Below are 20,181 nucleotides of genomic sequence, written 5' to 3'. Positions count from 1 at the left end.
GCCCAGAGCCTGCTGCAGTGGGTCACCTGAGGTGAGCCCATGGCCCTTGCTCGCTCAGATCTTCCTCATATGTATCCTTCTTCCTCCCTCACTTTCTGGTAGATGAACGCACTGACGCTCACAGAGTCCTAGAAACTGCACAAGGCTACACAGCAAACCACAACACCACCTTCACCTCCTCATCCAGAACTCTGCCTTCTCCAGCCAACTAACTGCACCACAGGCATAGCACAGTGCCTGCAGAGGTGGCTTTCACCCACTCACCCCTTCCTGCAGCACTTACCATCTGAGGTTAGTCCTCCAGCACCCCTTTTACACCCACCTGTTTACCCACCATGTGCTGACGGTCCCTCACAGGAAGCAGCCCCCTGCAGTTGGTGGCCTCAGCCAGCTGTGGTAGGGACAGGTAGTTCTGTCGCAGTACAGAAACCACAGGACAAGCACATAATGAAAGGCCTCTAGAGCATCCTTTCAGAACACAGAAGGGATGGAAAAGAGCTTGGAGTCCTCAGAAGCAAAGTGTGTGTGCATGCGTGTGTGCACATGTCTATGTGTGTGTGCCTGCATGTGTGCACACGTCTATGTGTGTGTGCCTGCATATGTGCAGGTGTATATGTGTGTAAAAGCATGTGTGCATGTGTTTATGTATATGTGCCTGCATGTGTGCACATGTCTGTGTGTGTGCCTGCATGTGTGCACATGTCTATGTGTGTGTGCCTGCATATGTGCAGGTGTATATGTGTTTATATGCATGTGTGCATGTGTTTATGTATATGTGCCTGCATGTGTGCACATGTCTATGTGTGTGTGCTTGTGTATGTGTGTGGGTGTGTGTGCAAACATGCTTAGGAGACAAGGAGCAGGAAAGGCTGGAACCTGCCAATCCTAAGCTGCTGTAGGGAGGCCCACGTCCCCTGATGTGGCCTTTGAGAGTCTGCAGTCCCCGAGAGTCTGCACTGTGCTGTGCTGGAGACTGATGTGTGAAGAGTGGCCTGGCTTCCAGGGGACTGGTCAGTAGGGCCGGGGGCAGGCCAGGGCCAGAACAACAGAGGTGACCTTGACAGCTTCACTGCAGCACAGACTGTCCTGGAGTGGAGGCAGAGCCACTGTCAGGTCCCTTTTCCCCTTCTACTTCTCTTAGATGTTTGTTTGTGCTTTTTTGGGGATAGGGTCCGATATAGCCTGGGTTGTCCTATAAATCACTGTGGAGTCAAGGACGGCCCTGCACCTCTGGTCCTTGTGTCTCTGTCTCACAAGGGCTAAGATTACAGCTCCGACGCCTCGGCTGTTAGATGCTGGAGATGTGCACCCTATGCAAGCACTCTGCAAATGGTCACACTCCCAGCCAGCTATTCAGTGCTCTTTAGGGTGCAGAACAGTTCTAGAATAGATTCTAGGGTCCATCAAGTCCACCTCTTTACACCTGAGGAAACTGAGGCACGGAAACAAATGGAAACTTCCCAAGGACACACTGGGAACTGTCCAGCTGGAAGGGGAGGCCCTCTGAGGTCAGTCCTTCTTAGCCTGTGCCTCAGGAGGGGGATGATGGGAGCACTGAAGCCACCAACCAGACTCCCTTCTGCTGTGTTTTCACTGAAACTTAGGCCCCAGCAGTGCTGGGGTTTGAGCTCTTCACTCCAGGGGTTCCTGGGAGCCTGCAGCATCATGTGACAGACAACTGGAAACCCCAGGAATCCAAGCTCTTTGGGATTTCTCTTGGATGGTGGCCTTTCCCTCCATCTGTTTATCTCTAGAACTACAACTATCTCTTCTTGTGGGCCGACTGCCCTGCTGGGGCCCTCCTACTTGGATCCTTGTGTGAGTTTCTAGGGCAGGGGCACCCTGCTGGAGGAGGGAAAAAAATGCCTGAGAAGGTCAGTCTTCCAGGAAAGGCCCTAGAATTGTGGCTTTGTGGCCCATGTAGGGTTTTGTCTTTTTTGTAGGCAGAGCAAGCTCAACCACTATCTGTCTGCCCTTTAGAACAAGAGGGAAGTTTTTAGTGGAGTGGTGTGTGTGTGTCCGTCCAGCATCCCCCTGGCTCTAGCACAGGCTGGAGAGTGCTTCCAGGAGGAAAAGCTTCCATTTGGGCATGCGGCCGTGTGGTGGTTGCAGGGTGGCCATGCCGAGGGGCTTGGAATCCTAGCATGCTGCTTACAAGCCAGGTGGCCCTGGGCCTATCCCCGTGCCTCCTCATCCTGTCACTTCCTCCTCTGTTGGATGGTTCAATCTCACTCTGTGTGGTGGGAACTGAGTGAGCAGAAATGTCTCGGAGGGTGTGGCCAGGCCTACCCCCAGGTGCACGCTGTTGACACACTGGCACAGATCTAGCTGCTGACACTCCAGTTTCAAGATCAGAAACATGAACACATTTGCTTTGCGGGTGCTTTCAGTCCTGAGCACGTGGGCAGCGGGTGGGTTTAGAAGATGCAGAGTGTGACACTGGAGGGCTGTGGACTGCACAACGGTTGCAGGGTGGCCATAAACCTGGGCCGGCTCCTGTAGAATGGCGAGCTACGTGACTGAGCAAAAGATGCCCCGTTTCTTAGGCCTCAGCTTCCTCCTGTCTCCCTCTGTCTCTGTCTCCCTCTGTCTCTGTGTATGTGTGTATGTGGCAGTCAGAGCACAGCCTTCAGTGTCTTCCCTGGGGCACTGCCTATCTTTGTTTGAAACAGGTCTTTCACTGGCCTGGAACTTTCCACACATGCTAGGCTGGCTAGCCAGTGAGTTCCGAGAATATACCTATCTCAGCCCACCTGCCCCCCCTCACTGGGATTACAAATGAGCACCACCATGCCTGGCTTTCTTTTTCTTTAAATGTAGGTCTTAGAGTTTGAACTCAGGTCCTCCTGTGTGCAAGGCAAGTGCTTTACTGTCTGAGCCATCTGCTCAGCACTAGCTTCCTCGTTTGCAGTGTGAGCCCGGCGATGCACCTCACAGAACTGTGAGACGGGGACAGGTGACTGTCAGTGTAGACGTTTGTCAGTGTCTGCTCTGTGTGGAACATGGTCTGAGAGGAACTGTGTGACTACAGACCCTGCTCTGTACCTGAGTGGCCGTCAAGAAGAAGCCAGTGGCTGCTTACCCAGGTTGAGCTTGGTGCAGTTGCCTTGCGTTACTGGACACTTGTACACATCTCCCGTCTTCTGATGGCCATTGATTTCCAGTGGGGCACCCACAACCAACCTGTGAAGGGAGAGGAGAGAAGCCAAGTGGTTTGGGGGCATTCCTTCCTCAGAGGCTGGTATTGGTGGTAGCTGGGGAGGAGGAATGGGGTGGAGGACTTTCCTGATGAGGGAAGCTGGGTTCTCAGTACCAAGCTGGGGAGTCTGGTGCCAGGTCTGGGAATTCAGAGGTGAAGGCCTGCAGCGTCCAAAGGAGGGGGTGGGTGGAGGGGAGAAGCTGAGGGCATGATGGTGGTCGCAGTGCAAGGGAGTTGCAGGAGCCTCGTTCCATCTCATGGGGAAGCCCTTTGGCTGCTCAGCGTGGCTGAGGGGCATTGCTCAGGGCTCATTAAGGCAGGAGGACAGGAGGAAGGGAGCAGGGAAACCACCTGTGCTTGTCTGATGTTATGCGGAGGGAGGCCTCTTGCAGATGGACTTAAGGCAAAGCTCCAGCTTGAGACAGTCATGAAGGATCCCAGTGGCCCTATTACCCAAGCAGGGGCTTTATGAAGGACACACAGAGAAGAGGCACCCAGAGAAGAGGAGGCTAGGCCATCAAAGATGCTATTGTCACAACTGGAGAACACCAGGTGCCCCTGGTGTCTAGAAGGATCAATGAAAAAGTCTGCCCCGGAGCCAGGAAGGAGGCAGACGTGCCTCCATGTCTGTGGGAGAACCTGCTGTTGAAGCCACTTCATTTGTGAGTCTCTGCAGCCTCCCACCCCACAGGAACACCTTGCTCACAAACACACATTCCTAGGGAAATGAGCCACACACAGTGCAGAGAGGGACAGCTTGTGGTGTTGGGGACACATATATACAATAGCGTCCCCCGTGGGTGGTGAATTCCACCGGCACATGATAGCTCTGAGGGTGCCCACATGCGCATTCTTGGCTTATATAGCTCATTCCCAACCTCCATGGAGCAATATTATCCCAGGAGGCCACAGGAGCCTGTCCTGAGATGAAGCCTAGATGGTCACCTGCCACCTATCAGAGTGTGGCTTTCTGGTACACCTGGAGTCCTCTGGACCTTGGACATCAGTACAACTCTCTGCGCAAAGGTTTACAGCGAATAATAAGCTAAGAATGGTGGCCTCTGAGCTGGGAGATGGCCCGCCCAGTTGTTAAAGGGCTTACTGCTCAAGGATGAGGACCCAGGTTTGAGTCCTGGAAACTTACATTTAAAAGTCAGGAATGGCAGTGTATTATTATAACCTCAGCATCGGGATGGGGTGGTGGAGATGAGTGGACCTCAGGGACTCAGTGGTCAGGGAGTCTAGCCTAATTAGTAAGCTCCAGGCCAGGGAGAGACTGCCTTCAAAGAGCAATGTAGGTGGTGCCTGGAACAAGCACCAGGGTTGATCTCTGACCTCTACATATATGCACAAGTGCTCAAGTACCCACACATAGTGTGTACACACGCACACACACACACAGACATACACTCACATATGCACAAGTGCTCAAGTACCCACACATAGTGTACACACACACACATATACACTCACATATGCACAAGTGCTCAAGTACCCGCATATAGTGTACACACACACACATACACTCACATATGCACAAGTGCTCAAGTACCCACACATAGTGTGTACACACGCACACACACACATATACACTCACATATGCACAAGTGCTCAAGTACCCGCACATAGTGTACACACACACATATACACTCACATATGCACAAGTACCCGCACATAGTGTACACACACACACACATACACTCACATATGCACAAGTGCTCAAGTACCCACACATAGTGTACACACACACACACACATACACTCACATATGCACAAGTGCTCAAGTACCTGCACATAGTGTACACACACACATATACACTCACATATGCACAAGTGCTCAAGTACCTGCACATAGTGTACACACACACACACATGCACACATACAGTCACATATGCATCAGTGCTCAAGTACCCATACATAGGAGTGTACACATACACACACACACAAACACACACACCATCCCTTGATCTCTGGCCTCTACACGAGTGCTCAAACACCTGTACATAGGAGTGTATACACATATACACGCACACAAACACACACACACACACACACCATCCCTTGATCTCTGGCCTCTACACGAGTGCTCAAACACCTGTCCATAGGAGTGTATATAATACACACATGCACAATTGCTCAAATACCTGTACATAGGACTGTACACACACACACACACACACACACACACACACAGACACTTTCTGGGGATAGTGTGTTTGTTGTCATGGGATGTATACTTCAGCTCACCACAGCGAAGCTGTCAGACCCTGAACGTTGCAGAATAGACAAGACTGGGGCAGAGGAGGCAGGCAGGGGCCCTCCTGACCCTGCCCTTACAGTAGCTGCCCACCACACTGCCTCTGGGGCTGTGACTACACGGGACAGCAGCGCCTCCTCATGGCCGGATGTTCCACCTCCAGGCTGTCAGAAAAGGATGCCGGGCTGAAGGGGGCATGACAGAGCTTCCTTGGAAATGTCTGTGAAATGAGAGCTGAGGTTTCTCCCCAGGGAGCCAGATAATGACAGCTTCTAAATATAGCCCCTTATTAGGTGTGCCTGAGTCTGACTGGCAGGGGTTAATTGGGCCTATAAAATCTCTTTGTCTAGACAACTTTTGGCGACTTAATTCTGGGACAGATTGCGTAGGCAGTGCTGCTCCGTTCTCCCAGAGAGAGGGAGGAGGGTATGGTTTTTCAATGAGCGCCGACACCCCAAGGAGGACCCGCTGCAGTGTGCTAGCATGCTCTAGATTAGGACAGCCACCATGTCTTCTAGGACCTCCGTCTCCATGTGTCTTCCAGATCTCACTCCCGGCATGCCCTGGGTGAACCCCTCATTGCACTTCCTATTTCCAAGTGGAACCCTGAGGTCCAGGGCTAATTGGAGGGTCCTGGTAATAGATGAGGACTTAGTTGAGAATCCCAGAGCTGGGTCTCTCCATCCTGGTCCTGTTGCCAGCTTACTGCGTGGTCTAGAGAAATTTGACCAGCCAAACCTCAGTTTTCCTAGCTGTGAAATGGGGCTAACCATTGCCATGCTGCCAACCTCTCACTATGTCACCAGCGCTAAGAGACACTGACTACAGAAGGGAGACTGGGAAAGCTGTCCATAAAGACTGACGAGCACTAGCGGCTGGGCATGTGTCCTGGCAGTGGCAAAGACGGAGCAAAAGAGCCGTAAATTCTTAAGTCCTCACAAATAAATCTGCAGCAAGACTGGCTTTGGGCTTCTCAAAAAACAAGAGTGATTCCCTATGTCCCATCTCCAGTTCTTCCAGAGCTCATTTCTCTGGGGGTTCCTGGAACTTCCTGGGGAGCAGGTCAGGCTTTACTGTCCCCATAATACAGATGCAGAAGTGGAGGCCCTGAGAGAGAAGCTGACTGGGCACTCAGTTTGTGGCAGGACTGTGACTAGCGGGCGCATGGGATAACTTCCTCTGTGGTGTTCCAAACATCTCTACCAGAGAGGGAGCCTGGGCCACCTTCTCTCCCTCTGGAGTCTGGGCATGACGTGTGCCTGGTGGGGTTGAGGTTTGGAGGGAATGATTCAGGCTTGCTCCGAGGGGCTAACTGCTGAAGCTTTGGGGAAAGGTCCACGTCATCGCCAAGAACAGCCAAATTGCTCTTGGGGTCTGGCAGCCCCACCACCCCCTGTGGCCTCAGCTTTATATAGCTATATGAAACTTCAGAGCCCGAGGGGCCCTTTGGGCTGGATACTCAAGACCTTCCGGTATGGATATCAGACAGCACGGGAAACCAAAAGGTTGTGGCAAATGTGGGCCTTCCATGACTGAGGGCTGTGCGTCAGCAGCTGTGGGCTCCCAGCATTCTTCCCAGGGACGTGATGGCCGGAGAGCTTTGGCTGGAGGGAAGCTGGCGTCCAGATTGTAGCTGTGGGCCTGTAGGAGCCCCTTCGCCTGGCGGATGCCTATAAGGAGGGCTGTGCCAAGGGAGGAGTTCTCCTGTGGACAGTTGGAGCTCCTGGGCTCCCAGAAGGACACTGTGTGTGTGTGTTTGGCCAGTAGCCCTCCCTCCCGACATCCCATCTCATAGCCTCTCCTGTGAGACTCCACGGGATGCATCCTCACATCCACTTAGCACAGGCTTCTCAGAGCACTTGCCTTGCAGGCAGTGATCACCTGATCATGGTCCTTAGAAACTCCCAAGCACACCCCACCCCGCCCCGTCAGAAAGAAAGGCATGGTGGTGTGTGTCTGTGACCCCAGTCAGTGTTCGGAAGTCAGAGACAGGCAGATGGATTCTTGGGGCTCACCCGTCAGTCCATCCTAGCCTGTCTGGCAAGCGAGAGAGCCCGCCTTAAAGAGAACAGGATGGATGGTGGCTGAGGACCAATAGCTGAGGCTGTCCTCTGGCTTTCACTGCGTGAGCACCTGCATACATACATACGTGCACACCCTCCGCCACATCACGGTGCTGTGAGGAACACGGCGATGAGGAGCAAGTTCCTGTTCCCAGCTCAGGTGGTGGGTAGACCGTTAATATCATGTACATCACTCCTCCCCCCTCTGTCCCCCTCCCTCTCTTTCTCTCTCTCCCTCTCTCTCATGTGTGTATGCCGCAGTGCATGCGTGGAGGTTGGAGGACAGCTTGCAGAGTTGGATTTCTCCTCTAATCATGTGGTTCCCTGGGATCAAGCTCAGGTTGTCAGGCTTTGTGGCAAGCACTCTTACCTTCTGAGCCTCTCACCTGCCCTTTTCTGTTATTTAACTGAACACCTGGAACCATCCCCCAGCTAGTCTTTTGTAGTATGTATGTCCTACTTACGACAGCCCCTTGAGAGGGAACCCTGCACTCCAGGTGTTTCTAGGTACCTAGTAACCCTGCACTCCAGATGTTTCTAGGTACCTGGTAACGGGTGTGTAGACCTCAAGAGCTGGAGGAAAACTTCCCTGCAGTCTTGAGCAAGGACAGGCAGAGAAAAAGCTGTGTTACGACCCAGTGTCCTGCCTCTGGGCTTCACCCAAGTTGAAGAGGATAGAAAGCCGGTGGGCAGGGACCAGGCTCTAAATGCAGCCAGTTCTTTTATTGCCTGTGTTTGCCAAGGCAGGTGTGAGCAGCTCAGCTTCCACACAGATGGTGGGAGCCAGAGCCCATGAACATTAGAGACTATTGCATGTCCAGGAAGCCAGAAGAGAAATTCCAATCGAGAGGCCGGCCTCTGCAGGGGATTCTAAGTCCAGGGCTGGTAAGAACTACTTAAGAAGGGCAGACTTAGGCTCAGTTCCCTCCCTGGGCATGGTAGTGCCTCTTAGCAATGCTTACACGTTATATCTCTCATATATATCACTGTGTATGCAGTGTATGGACACATGGTTTTGATTACAAAGTCAGTCGTACCCACTGGAAGCGTGTCTAGGGCAGTTTCAGAGCCAGGACTTCAGGTTCAAGTGTTTTTCCCCACTGTGAAAACTTTAAGATTCAGTATGGGGACAGGGCTGCCCACTGTAAGGCCAATGGTCCCATTTCTCCAAGGGCCTTGGCTTCTCTCCTCTCTGGACTCATCCCTTCATCATATGGTCTTTTCTCCACTACCTCGGACCTCAAAATCACACTTGTCCATCTGTACATCGGTCTCTCCTTTTTTTCTTGCCCCTTCTGACATCAGACAAAGGCATGGTGTGTGTAGGAGCTCACCAATCTACAGAATGAAAGAGAGTCCTCCTTCAGTGAGGCGCTCCCCCTTCACCCGCTTCATGGAAAATACAATCTCCTCCAGCCAGTGTGAGCCTGGTGGCTAATGTGTTCAAGATGGGGCTGAGGAAATGCTGAGCACAGCAGGCAAACCGCCTGTGGCATAGGGGCTCAAGGCTGCAGGGCTCTCGTGTGTGTGCGTGTGCATGCGTGTGTGTGCGTGCGTGTGTGTGCGTGCGTGCGTGCATGCGCGTGCATGTGTGCGCATGCGTGCGTATGTGTGCATGTGTGCGTGTGCATGTGCGTGCATGCGTGTGTGTGTGTGTGTGTGTGTGTGTAGATCCCACCCTGGGCTGCCAGAAGAGCACAGCCATCACTGGGGTTCTCCTGGGGCTAGCAGCAGGAGTTTGTGCCCACCTTGGCCCAGACACCTGGCAAAGCCCGGACTCCCAGCAGCTGGGAAAATGAATGAGTTCACTCTTTGCTAGCACTTCCTTTATTCTCCCTGACTCCAGAAACCTCTCGTGAGAGATCAGAGTCCTCTGTGTGTGTCTACTGTCTGAGAGTTATGTTATGTGTTGGTGTGACTAGCACAGGGGGCCCATATATTTGGTCACACATTACCCAGGTGTTCCTGTACATGATAAACAATTAAATCTGCAGACGGAGCAGAGCAGACTGTCTTCTAGGATATAGGTGGGCCCTGTTCAATCTGGCGAAGGCCCGATAGGAGTGAAAGTGTGGCCCACTGAAAGAATTCATTCTGCTGGACTGCCTTTGAACTTGGGCACCAGAGTCCTCTGTCCTCAGATATGGAGCAGAAATACCAGCTTTCTTTGGCTCCTGAGTTTGCTAGTCTCTAGACTGGAAGGCTACCTCATCTGCTCTCCTGGTTTCTAGTTTGCCCACTCTCCTCACTGGGCTTAGAACCGGCTAGCCTCTATAATCACACAAGCCAATTCCTCGCTCTCAATCTCCCTCCCTCTTCTCTCCCTCTCCCTGCGCCTCCCACCCACCTCCCTGTGCATATGTGTGTTTCCCAATCTCTCTCCCTCTCCCTCTTTCTCCTTTCCCCTGCCCCCTCTGTACATGTGTGTTTCCCACTGTTCTGTTTCTAGAGGCCATTAAAAGGTTAAGAAATACACACAGGGTGCAGCAAGATGGCTCAGAGGGCAAAGGTGCCTGCTTCCAAACCTGACATCCTCAGTTCAGCCCTGGGTCCCATGCGGGGAAAGGAGAGAACCCATCCTGGCAGATTGTCCTCTGGCCTACACACACTCTAAGCAAAATTGTAATAGGAATAAGAGAATGTCTAGGATGTTCCGAGGACTTTGTGCGCTTACTTCCCTGTGACTAGCAGTTCATGCCCTCATTCATTCGGCAGCATCATCTGACCTCCCGCTGATGCATCAAATTGAAGGAATCTTTAAGAGGCCTCTGGTTTGAAAGAAGGGATGGGCCAGACAGCAGGCACTGACCACTCAGTAGTGGCTGTAAACTGTGCCCTAGTCCCAGACTAGGATGAATCCCCTCAGGGACTCTTTGGGATAAGAAGCATCCTGGGTCCAAGCCCAGACAGCTGAGGAGTCAGATACTGGAGGTGAGGCCCAGCCCGCATGTTTTCCCAGCCTTTTAGGGGTGTTAATGTGCCTTTGAATCTGAGGACTGCGGGATGTTTACTTGGAATCGGAGAGTTCATGGCTTCACTGGGTGCAAGGGCCTGAGTCTCCGCTCCCCTCCATCCTCTGCCCCAGCCTCTGTGGCTCACCAGTGCTGAACTGCTGCTGGCCTGTGTGCCTCATCCCCTTGGTCATCATTTAGGGTCTTCTCCCAGGCCGCCTTCCCCACCTCTTCCTCATCCTCGTGCTTTGTATGAACTGGCACACTTCATTTCTTTGGAAGTGGAATCATTATATAGGCCAGGCTGGCCGGAAGTTTGTGATGCTCTGGTCTCAGCGTGGATTACATGTGCGCGCCGTTTTCCTTATATACTTCTTCGCTGTCTCTATCACCCTGTAGATGATGCCCTTAATTGTCCAACAGCCTGGACATACAGTTTGCTAGCGCAGATCAGAGGGTGAACTTGGAGTCAGTTCTCCCCTCTACCATGTCGGTGCCAGTGATGGAACTCAAGGTGTCTGCGTGGTGCCCACTGAGCCAGCTCACTCCTGCACCCGAATCCCTCTTCAGCTAGCCAGAACAGTACTAATTTATGTTTAAAAGATTCTACTCCACTTAGATTCCAAAAGGAATCCTTGTTTATTGAGCAGAGTTTGTACCTCAAATTCTGTGGAAAGTGAAACCAGAAAGGCTCTGGCTTCCTTTGGAACCCAGGCTGTCCCAGAAGGCGGCATCCACAGAGACTGTCCCGGGATGTGCAGAGGGTGGGAAATCCGGAATCCATTCACGTATGTGACTCTCTTTAAACTTGGGGACTTTACATATGGACACGGTCCCACATCGGTTGATGTCAGTGATCCCCTTAGGCTCTGAGCCTGGGCCTTGCTCCAGCCCTTCCGGGGTATGCTCTTTCCTGTGGCGTGAGGAGTCCTACAATGATGAGGACAGGACCCAGAGTTCATGTCTCCTGTCAACGTTCTCTGAGAGCCTGGGCCTCCTCTCTGGGTCTCTGTGCGTGTGTGTACAGAAGCCAGGGGTCAACTTCCAGGTTTGTTCTATGAGACAGGGTCCCTCACTGGGACCCGACGCTCGTCAATTAGGCTAGACTGGCTGGCCAGAGACCCTCTGGTGTCCACTTGTCTCTGCCTCCCCAGCACTGAGATTTCAAACGTGTATCACAATGACCCAGATCTAAGGATCAAACACAAGTCCTTACACCACGGACTTTACCAACTGATCCTTCTCCACCCCACTACCCCTGAATCTTTCTGATGAAGTACCACATCGCTGAAATTGGTAGCTAAGCAGTTTGCCAGGGTGTGGTCAGAGGGTGTGTGTGGCCCCTGGAGACCCATTGGAGAAGAAGGGTAGGTGGGGAGAAACGATGTTAGCTGAGGCCAAAATCTTCCTTTGCTGCTCTGTTAGTGGTCTGCCAGTCTTCACAGGAGCATCCAATGTGGAAGGGGAATATGGTCCAGCCCAGTTCTTCAGGGGAGCATCCGATGTGGATGGGGAAATATGGTCCAGCCCAGTTCTTCAGAGGAGTATCTGATGTGGAAGGGGAATATGGTCCAGCCCAGTTCTTCAGGGGAGCATCCGATGTGGATGGGGAATATGGACCAGCCCAGTTCTTCAGGGGAGCATCCGATGTGGATGGGGAATATGGTCCAGCCCAGTTCTTCAGGGGAGCATCCGATGTGGATGGGGAATATGGCCCAGCCATATTAAGCCACTGTTACATTTTCATACTGGTGCTGCCTCTGCTGATAGATACTCAAGGAGATTTTCTGTGGCACAGGTCATTGCCAACACTAATCAATGCAGGGGCTTTGATGTCCCAGTGGTATGGCTGAGCATGACTCTAGTAGATGTGATGTCACTCTGAGAGATGGCTATGGAGGTGGCCCTTTGCCTCTCAGTGCCTGGCCTTACCACCTTCACCTCTCCCCTTCTGTTGACCTCAGGGGTCTGGCTCCTTGCCTGGGAATTACCTTTATTTGTCCATTTTGTTTTTTCTCCCTAGATCAAAGAAGCTCTTAGAAGAGAAGAGGGAGTGAGTGAGGGGAGGAAACCGGAAGGTACATTCTTAGCCCAGCTGTAGGGAAAACGAGAAACGGGCCTGCTGGCTGTCTGCTTTGTGCCACAGCAGAAGGGCATCAGCCTCTCGGCACCTCACCCTCTCACACCCATGCCAGGCATATGTCTGTCACACAGCACACCACCCCAAATCCCCTGACTGCCCCCATTCCATCCACTCCCGACGCCCCTTCCTCAGGAAGCCTTCCATGATCTATCTCTCGGCTGAAAGTCGTCTTAATTCTCATGACGCTTTGCTTGCACCTCTAGTGTGTCTTTTCTCTCCTGTGGGTATCGGGCCTTCAGGAAGCAGAGACTTCCGCCCACTTTTGGAAGGCCCAGAGTTGCTCAAGGCACTTTGAGTGGTCCAAGCTTGGTGACCGCTGAATGAATGGATGGACAGGTGGAGAGGCACTCACGCTGTCGTGCCAAGCTGAGTCCTCTTGGTTATTGGGATAAAGCCTCCTGATGAGCATAGCTGAGCTCTCCCGGGTTGCACTCTGCACAGACTCCTGTCCCGAGCATCCTTTGTGTGCCCCAGGTCCTGTTTTCCCCCCTGGAAAGCCTGAACGCCACATGTAAAAACCTTTCCGTCTCTTTCCAGAAGGCTTGATAAGTCCCGGCTATTTTTTGTCCAAGCCACACTAGGAGAATTTTTTCCCTTTCTGTTTTGTAATAATTCTTTTCCTTTGAAATGAAGTCTAGGCACTGAGGCCGTTCAGACAGATGTTTCTCAGTGGTACGGGCGGCTCTAATTTCTTGATGTGTGTGGGTCTGATGGCTCCCCTGTTACTGCCTGGGTGTCAGCTAGGGCTGGCCCCTCTGAAGTTCCTGCTGCCCTCCATGCAGGTGATTACTCCTAAGAGCAGTGTCTAGTGCACCCCAATAGCCCCTTTCAGGGTGTCCCTGACCAGGGAGATGGCCAGACAAGGAAGGAAGCAAGCTCACAAATGTCAAACCTCTCCCAAACCACACAGCTGACAGAGCACCATGTGATACTCATTGTCCTTCGGGGTGGGGACTGGGGTCCAGCACTCTTTCCTCCAGCACACAGATCTGGGAAAGGGTTTGGAGGCTACAGGACAAATATCTTGTTGTTCCTGGGCCCAGCAGAGTGCTTACAGGTAAAGCTGGTCTATCCCTCCCTCTCCTGGCCTCTGTTCCTCGTCTGTAAAGTGAGGGCCTTGGATAGGCTTCGGTCTGAACAGTAGCCAAGAGCAGGTTCTATTTTCAGGATGCTGTGAGCTTGAGCAGAGGGGAGTGGACGATCATGAAGTGACAGGCCTAGGCAGGGGCACCAGGGACAGCTCTTGTTTGGCCATTTGAGAATCCGTCCCTGAATGGTCCCTGGTAGGGGCTTACATCATGAATTGTGTCACCTGGGGATGGGATTCTGGGCCCATGGGGAAGAGTGGAGTGACTCCCAGGTCAGGCTATAAGTGCCTATCAGTGTGATTCCTAGTGTCTCTCCTGGTCAAGGCTGTGCCAGGATGAACCGGAGAGACTGAGACAGCCCTGCCTCCCACAGAGCTGAAGCAGTCATACCGATTCTTCCCGACCCTCCTCAGCCTACCTCGCTGACAGTCCCATCCATCCCTTCTCCCATCACAAGTCCACACCCAGCCGTGCCCAGCCTTTAGGTCTTGTGAAATGACACAGTCATCTGCAAAGCTGGCTTTCACGATCAGCACAACCAAATCACAAAACAAAATGAAAACTCTCGGTGTTTTAATTAAGCTTATGATTTTGTGTTGGGTCTCATTCATAGCTAGCCTCTGCCTACATGGACTGACAGGTGCCACACTGCCCCTGATTGGACTGTCCCCTTGTGCTTTCAGGGGGCCAGAGTCCCCATGAATTAGTCATATGCTTGGATTCAGACACTAAGTGTGCCTACCAGGTTAGCCTAGTTTCTGACACTATAGACCTCTCACCAAGGTGGGGATCCGTGACCTTAAGACTCACCTTGGGATGGTTAAAAGCAGAAATCCCAGGCAACCCCTCTAGCGAGCCTTCCCCAGTGATTGACTGAGAAACCCAAGTGCTGGTTCCTTTCAGTGGGTGATTCTGTCTGGCAGCCGGCTCTAGGAGCCCTTGGCGTGGATTCACTGGTGCTCACCAGGCTTGGAAATTATGAGAATCATGTCACCTGGGCATAGAGGGCAGGATGGCCAATCAAGAAATCATTAAGACGCTGGTGGGGGGATGCCCCATGGTGGAGCACTTGGCTTAGCACAAGCAAGGCCCAGGGTTCATCTCCAGCACTGTCCCTGTCTCCAAAGGAACAAAAACCAGGGTACATGCTCATCTGTTTTCAACTAAGTGCAGTTTTCACCTAAGGCCAACTGATTGGGCCATTGGAGCTCCCACCCACCCACCTATCCATCCCTCCTTCTCTCCCTCCCTCTCTCCATCCCTCCCTCCCTCCCTACATCCATCCATCCTCAGAGCCCTCCCCAGGAAGAAGCCATAGGGAGTGGTTGTATGAGTGGCTCCTTGGTGACAGTTAGGTTTCTAGTAGGGATTATGCTAAGGGATCCCCCGAGGTTCACTCGGTCCTCACAAAGTCCCATGTCACTTTTTTTTTTTGAGACTGAGTCTCATGTAGCCCAGGCTAGCCTTGAACTGCCTGTGTAGCTGAAGCTGACCTTAATCTTTAATCCTCCTGCTTCAACCTCCAAGTGCTGGAATTACAGGCATGTACCACCATGCCCAGTTTATGTGATTCTGGGGATCAAACCCAGGGCATCCTGACCGCTGAGCTTCATCCCAAGCTCACAATGACCCCACAGAAGAAAGAGAGATGGCGCTCTAGTTTTGGAGTTTCAGAAATTACCAGAAGAAAGCTGGTGAAGACTCGACTCTTAGGTTTCCCCCTTTTCCTTGGTCCCTCCTTGAGAGGCAGAGGGGTACAGCCAGCTGCCAGCCCAGTGCAATGTCATGGCATATCCTTTCAAACATTTTCTGTTTGGATCAACACTCAGATTCTCTTCATTTTCTCCTACTGCATCATGGCAAATATTCTTCTTTAAAAATTATTTTATGTATAAGAGTATGCTTGCATGTGTGCCTTCCCACTTGAGAGCTCTCTAGCCACAGAGGACAGAAGAGACAGGTACTGGATCCCCTGGAGCTGCAGTGGTAGATGGTTGTGAGCTGTCATGTAGGTCCTAAGGAACAAACCTAGATCTTCTGCAAGAACAGGTGCTCTTAACCACTGAGCCATCTCTCCACCCCATCCCTGTTCTTACAGAATCGTTCTTATGCTGAGAAGACCTAAAGAATCAAAAAGGCTGCAGGGTCACTTGAGCTACTGGCGAGTTGAGTCTGTCATTACATTTTTGAAAATACCCCCATCTTGCATTCCAGAGTCATGAGCTCTGCAGTTGGGAAGAGGGGAGCTGCAGCCATAGGCTGTGCTGCCTGGTGTGGGCCAGGCTGCTGCCCTTCCTTACCTACCTGCTTGCTGGGTTCCACTGTGGCTCACCCTTCTCTACTTGGCAGGGAGAAAGGGTCTCTGTATCTCCTACACAGGGACCATGGTCCCAAGATTCCATCCAACAAGATGTCTACTAGCTTCATGCTTCCCTGAGATTTAGTATAAATCTCACTCAGAGTTCTAGGACTTTCTTCTCCCTTCTTATTCCTTTCTTTGGGTCTGTGTCTCCCATTGAAGCTGCAAAGATGAGGGCGAGGTGAGCCCTACTCTGGGGCTCACAGCTGCCCTGCTATACACCCTAACTTTCCGTCTCATTTCCCCTTTTTCTTTTTCCAGCTCTCCTAATTGGTTTTTCTTACAACGCTCTTTCCAGGTGGCTCCGTGCTATTGGTCCAGACTGACTCATGGCAGTTGAATCAGGAGGAAAACGTTCTAGAGGTTGGGGATGGTTTTAAGAACTCAAGAGAAAACCACAGAGGCAGCACACAACCAGCTCAGTTCAGAACAAACATGGCACCACTGGCCATGTGTGGAAGCAGGCATTGAGGACGAGAGGTGCATCTGAAAGGGCTTGAAATCCCAAGGTCTTGGTTGTGTTGCAGTCAGGGATAGTTAGAAGGAAGCATTCTCTCTAAGCCTGTGGAAAACCCTGGTTAGGTTAATGGGGGTTATCACAGCTAAGATTATTTGGAAAGACATTTATAGCGCACTGTTGTGTTTTTCCAATTGCATACAACCGCTGAAAATGTGGCTGCACTCTGATTGTCAAGGAAAGGTCAGGTTCTGTTGGTTTGCTTTCCATTAGTGCAGACTGCCTATGGGAGAGCTGCTGCTGCAGGGCTCTCACACCCCTGGCAAACTTGCAGAGTTGGGTAGAGGAACCATGTGTGGACCAACCTGCGCCCTCTAGTGCCCATCTAGGTAGGATAGATACAGCTAAAGTTGTTTGATGCTCTAAAAACTGACTGTGAGGTATGGCGTGATGGTGCACACCTTTAATCCCAGCCCTTGGGAGGCAGAGACAGGTGGATCTCTGTGATTTCCAGGCCAGCCAGGGCTACACAGTGAGACTCTGTTCCAAAGCAACCTCCTCCCCAAACTGACCGTAGTCATCCCTTAATGTTCATAGGAAATTGGTCCAGGAACTTCATAGACATCAAAATCTGCAGCTGCTCAAATCGGTACATAAAACAGCACAAGACGGGGCCTGGCAAGATGACCCCGTGGTCAGAGTGCTGCACGAGCATTGGGTGGACCTGAATGAAAATGGGGCATGGCCATGCGTCCCTGTGACCCTAGTGCTATGCGGGGAGGGAGCAGAGACAGGAGAGTTGCTCAAGCCTGCTGGCTGCTAGCCTAGCTCCAGGCACAAAGAGAGGCCCTGTCTCAACAGAATAAGCTAGAAAGTGAAAGAACAGGAACCCAGTATCTTCTGTCTTTTCAAGGCATGCTCAGGGGCATGCATATCCCTAATACATATCCGCATTTTTAACACATTCCCACCCTCACACACACAAAATGGCTTAGCATTGGCATAGAACCTACACACATCACCTCTAATCCAATACAAATAGCTATTTAAACAGTTACTGTAATATATTATTTAGAGACTAATGATAAGAAAGTAAACTGGACATGTTCAGTACAGATGCATTTTTTTTTTTTTTTTTTTTTTTTTTTTTTGTTTGTCATGGGAAAAATGTTTATTTTGAAATTATTTTAGTTTAGAAATACAAAACCTCTTGGGGAGGGAAAAAGGAAAGGAAAACACAAAGTATACAGGCAACTTTTTACTTCATAAGCTTCTCACACCCTTATTTGCTCCTAGTTCCCACGAAGAGAAAGCATTCAGCCACCCACAATAATGTTATTAATAGGGATATGGATCAGTTTCACAAAGAATCCAATGAATCCCATGATAGCAAATCCTATGGCTGTGGCCATGGCAATCTTCTGGAATTCTTTTCTGTCGGGCTTGGTGCATCTTTTAACCAGCCGAATTGAGTCCTTTACGAACTGCCGACTTGGCTCAACAAACTGCATTACCTGATCCATGACTGATTGCGGGACGACGGCTTGAGGAGGCAAAGACACGTAGCTTAGGAGAGGACTCCAGATGCATTTTTATAGAATATGTCCAACCTATAATTTCTTGGAATCTGTGGATTCAGAACTCACAGACATGAAGGGCCGAGTGTACCATAGGAATCTGCTTTGAAGATGGTGCGGGTTTCAGTCTGAGTTTATTTGCTCCCTCCTGTGAGACGCCCCCATTGCTTCTCTTGCACTGGACTTAGGAAGGATGTAGGGAGTCACAGGATGGATGGTGTTGGCTTTGGAGAAGGGGTTGGGAGAGGAGACTGCAGGCCACTGTGCAGGGGTGGGGAGAGAGGGCAGAGGATGGGAAGAGGTGGCCCAAGAAGATGCTGAGTTGGTAGTTCTCCCTGACTTCCCTGAACTGGTCAAACCCAGTTTATTTTTCTTTCTTGGGGATTAGTAACCAGGAGGCTTTCTTTCAGCATTTCCACTCCCATGACTGTGTGTCTTCTTACCCATAAAACACACTGTTTGACCCGCTGCCTTTCGGAGCTCAGAACTAGAGTATTCTCTGGCTATAAAGCGTGCCCTGGGCTCTGTCTCTGCGTGTGAGGCATTACCTGGGCCATCGCTCACACACCCTCCAAGTCCTGACACTTTCCTGTGTTGATTTGGAATTAAAACCATAAATAAATAGAAGGAGAGCAGAGAAGGAAATGATGTGGGAGCCTTAAGGAGCCTTGAGAACTGCCTCTCACATCTGGCTGCCTCTCACATCTGCACACTGCTCCTGAGTTTGCACTGGGTTCTGAGGCTGGCAGTCTCCCTCCCACCTCCCCATGGTTCCTCTTAGGCTGTTCTGTGCCATTTGGGGGCATAAGGTGCTCCCAGCCCCATCAGTGAGGACAAATGCCTGGCTCTCTACTCCCCTCTGTGAGCCTCCCACAGCCCCCTCTCATCTTGCCTGCCTGCCGTGCCAGGGCCTGCCCAGTGGCTTGGCCTGGGGCCTAAGACAGCATTTCCCTAGAATATGGTTTCCCCGTCTCTCTGGCCCTCTTGCAGTGGATGTCATCCTACCCCCCGGCTTTGCCTCTGTCGTGATTTATTCTCTAACCAGAATGAGTCAGGGTGTGGATTTTTTATTTGTTCCAAGGAAAAATTGTATAGGGCAGTGGGGTTGGGAGCCTGCTCTGGGGGCCTGAACTGGGAACAAAGCAGAGCATGTTCCTCGGTGACTTCTACAGCAATGAGGGCCAAGGCTGCTCCAGGCCTGTCACCGAGGGAGGGGCCAGAATAAAGATCTGTCATTTCGCCCAAGCAGCCATTCAAGTGCCCTTCCCTTGAGGTTTCTCTTCCTCCAGGGAAGGACTGTCATCGACACTCCATGTCGTCTCATCCTCCTTCCTCGTAAGGATGCTCTGGGGTTTGTATCCCTGGGCCCTTTGGTTGGATGAAGAGACTGCGGTACAGAAAACAACTGTGATGTGTTCAGATCTCATGACTTGGGACATGCCGAGCTGGGAAGCCACAGCATTTCATATGGCCTGAGCTGTCCTTGAACTTGCTGTGTAGCCACGAATGATCTTTTGATCCTTCTGCCTTCACTTCCTGAGTGCAGGGATTACAGGAGTGAGCCATCATGCCAGGTTTATGCTGCTCTGGGGCTTGAACCCAGGACCTTGTGCATGCTAGACAGACACTATCAATTGAGCTTGCATCCCCAGCCCTGTTGTATGATTTGGAGACTAGACTTTGCCAGCGGTGAGGCAGGTGTCCTCAGCTGTTCACCTTCAGTGAGCCCCTGGATGTAGATGTGGAGAACCCTAGGGCAATATGAGCTTACTGATAAAGGGGGGGAGTCGATTCAGAGCACCCCAGGAAAGAGCCAGTGCCTTGTTCTGGATGCACGCCAACTAGGACATCTTGTGGTCTGAGATGCAGCATGGTAAGTGGCCTGACTTAGCACCTCTCACCTAGGTGCTCATTAGTCCAGGTGGAGCGGTCATAGCAGGTAGACGCTGCCCCGAACTGGCACTGAGATGAGTTTCAGCCCTGGCTCTCCCACTCCTCCTTGCTGTGGGACTTGCTTTAGTTATCATTCTACCTCTGTACCTTGGCTTCCTCGTCTGTGACATAAGGGGGTTAGGAGACCCTCTCA

The 20,181-nt window shown here is 51.6% G+C and overlaps 2 protein-coding genes across 2 annotated transcripts in view; both read right to left on the bottom strand.

The window, feature by feature from the left end:
• The window catches only part of Itga11 (integrin subunit alpha 11), a 102,105-nt gene that overhangs the window by 51,305 nt on the left and 30,619 nt on the right, over window positions 1-20,181 (bottom strand). Inside the window, exon 3 of the mRNA XM_057766549.1 lies at window positions 3,083-3,183. Within this exon, the coding sequence (XP_057622532.1) occupies window positions 3,083-3,183 (101 nt within the window). The remainder of the gene's footprint in view (window positions 1-3,082; window positions 3,184-20,181) is intronic.
• On the bottom strand, window positions 17,673-18,092 carry LOC130872515 (protein transport protein Sec61 subunit gamma). Its single transcript, XM_057766551.1, has one exon. The coding sequence runs from the start codon at window positions 18,039-18,041 to the stop codon at window positions 17,835-17,837; it is 207 nt and encodes a 68-aa protein (XP_057622534.1). The 5' UTR covers window positions 18,042-18,092; the 3' UTR covers window positions 17,673-17,834.

This window comes from Chionomys nivalis, chromosome 4 (genome assembly GCF_950005125.1).
Source record: "Chionomys nivalis chromosome 4, mChiNiv1.1, whole genome shotgun sequence".
Lineage (NCBI taxonomy): Eukaryota > Metazoa > Chordata > Mammalia > Rodentia > Cricetidae > Chionomys > Chionomys nivalis.
Note: the sequence above shows the minus strand (reverse complement) of the source record. Positions and strands in the feature narration are given on the sequence as shown.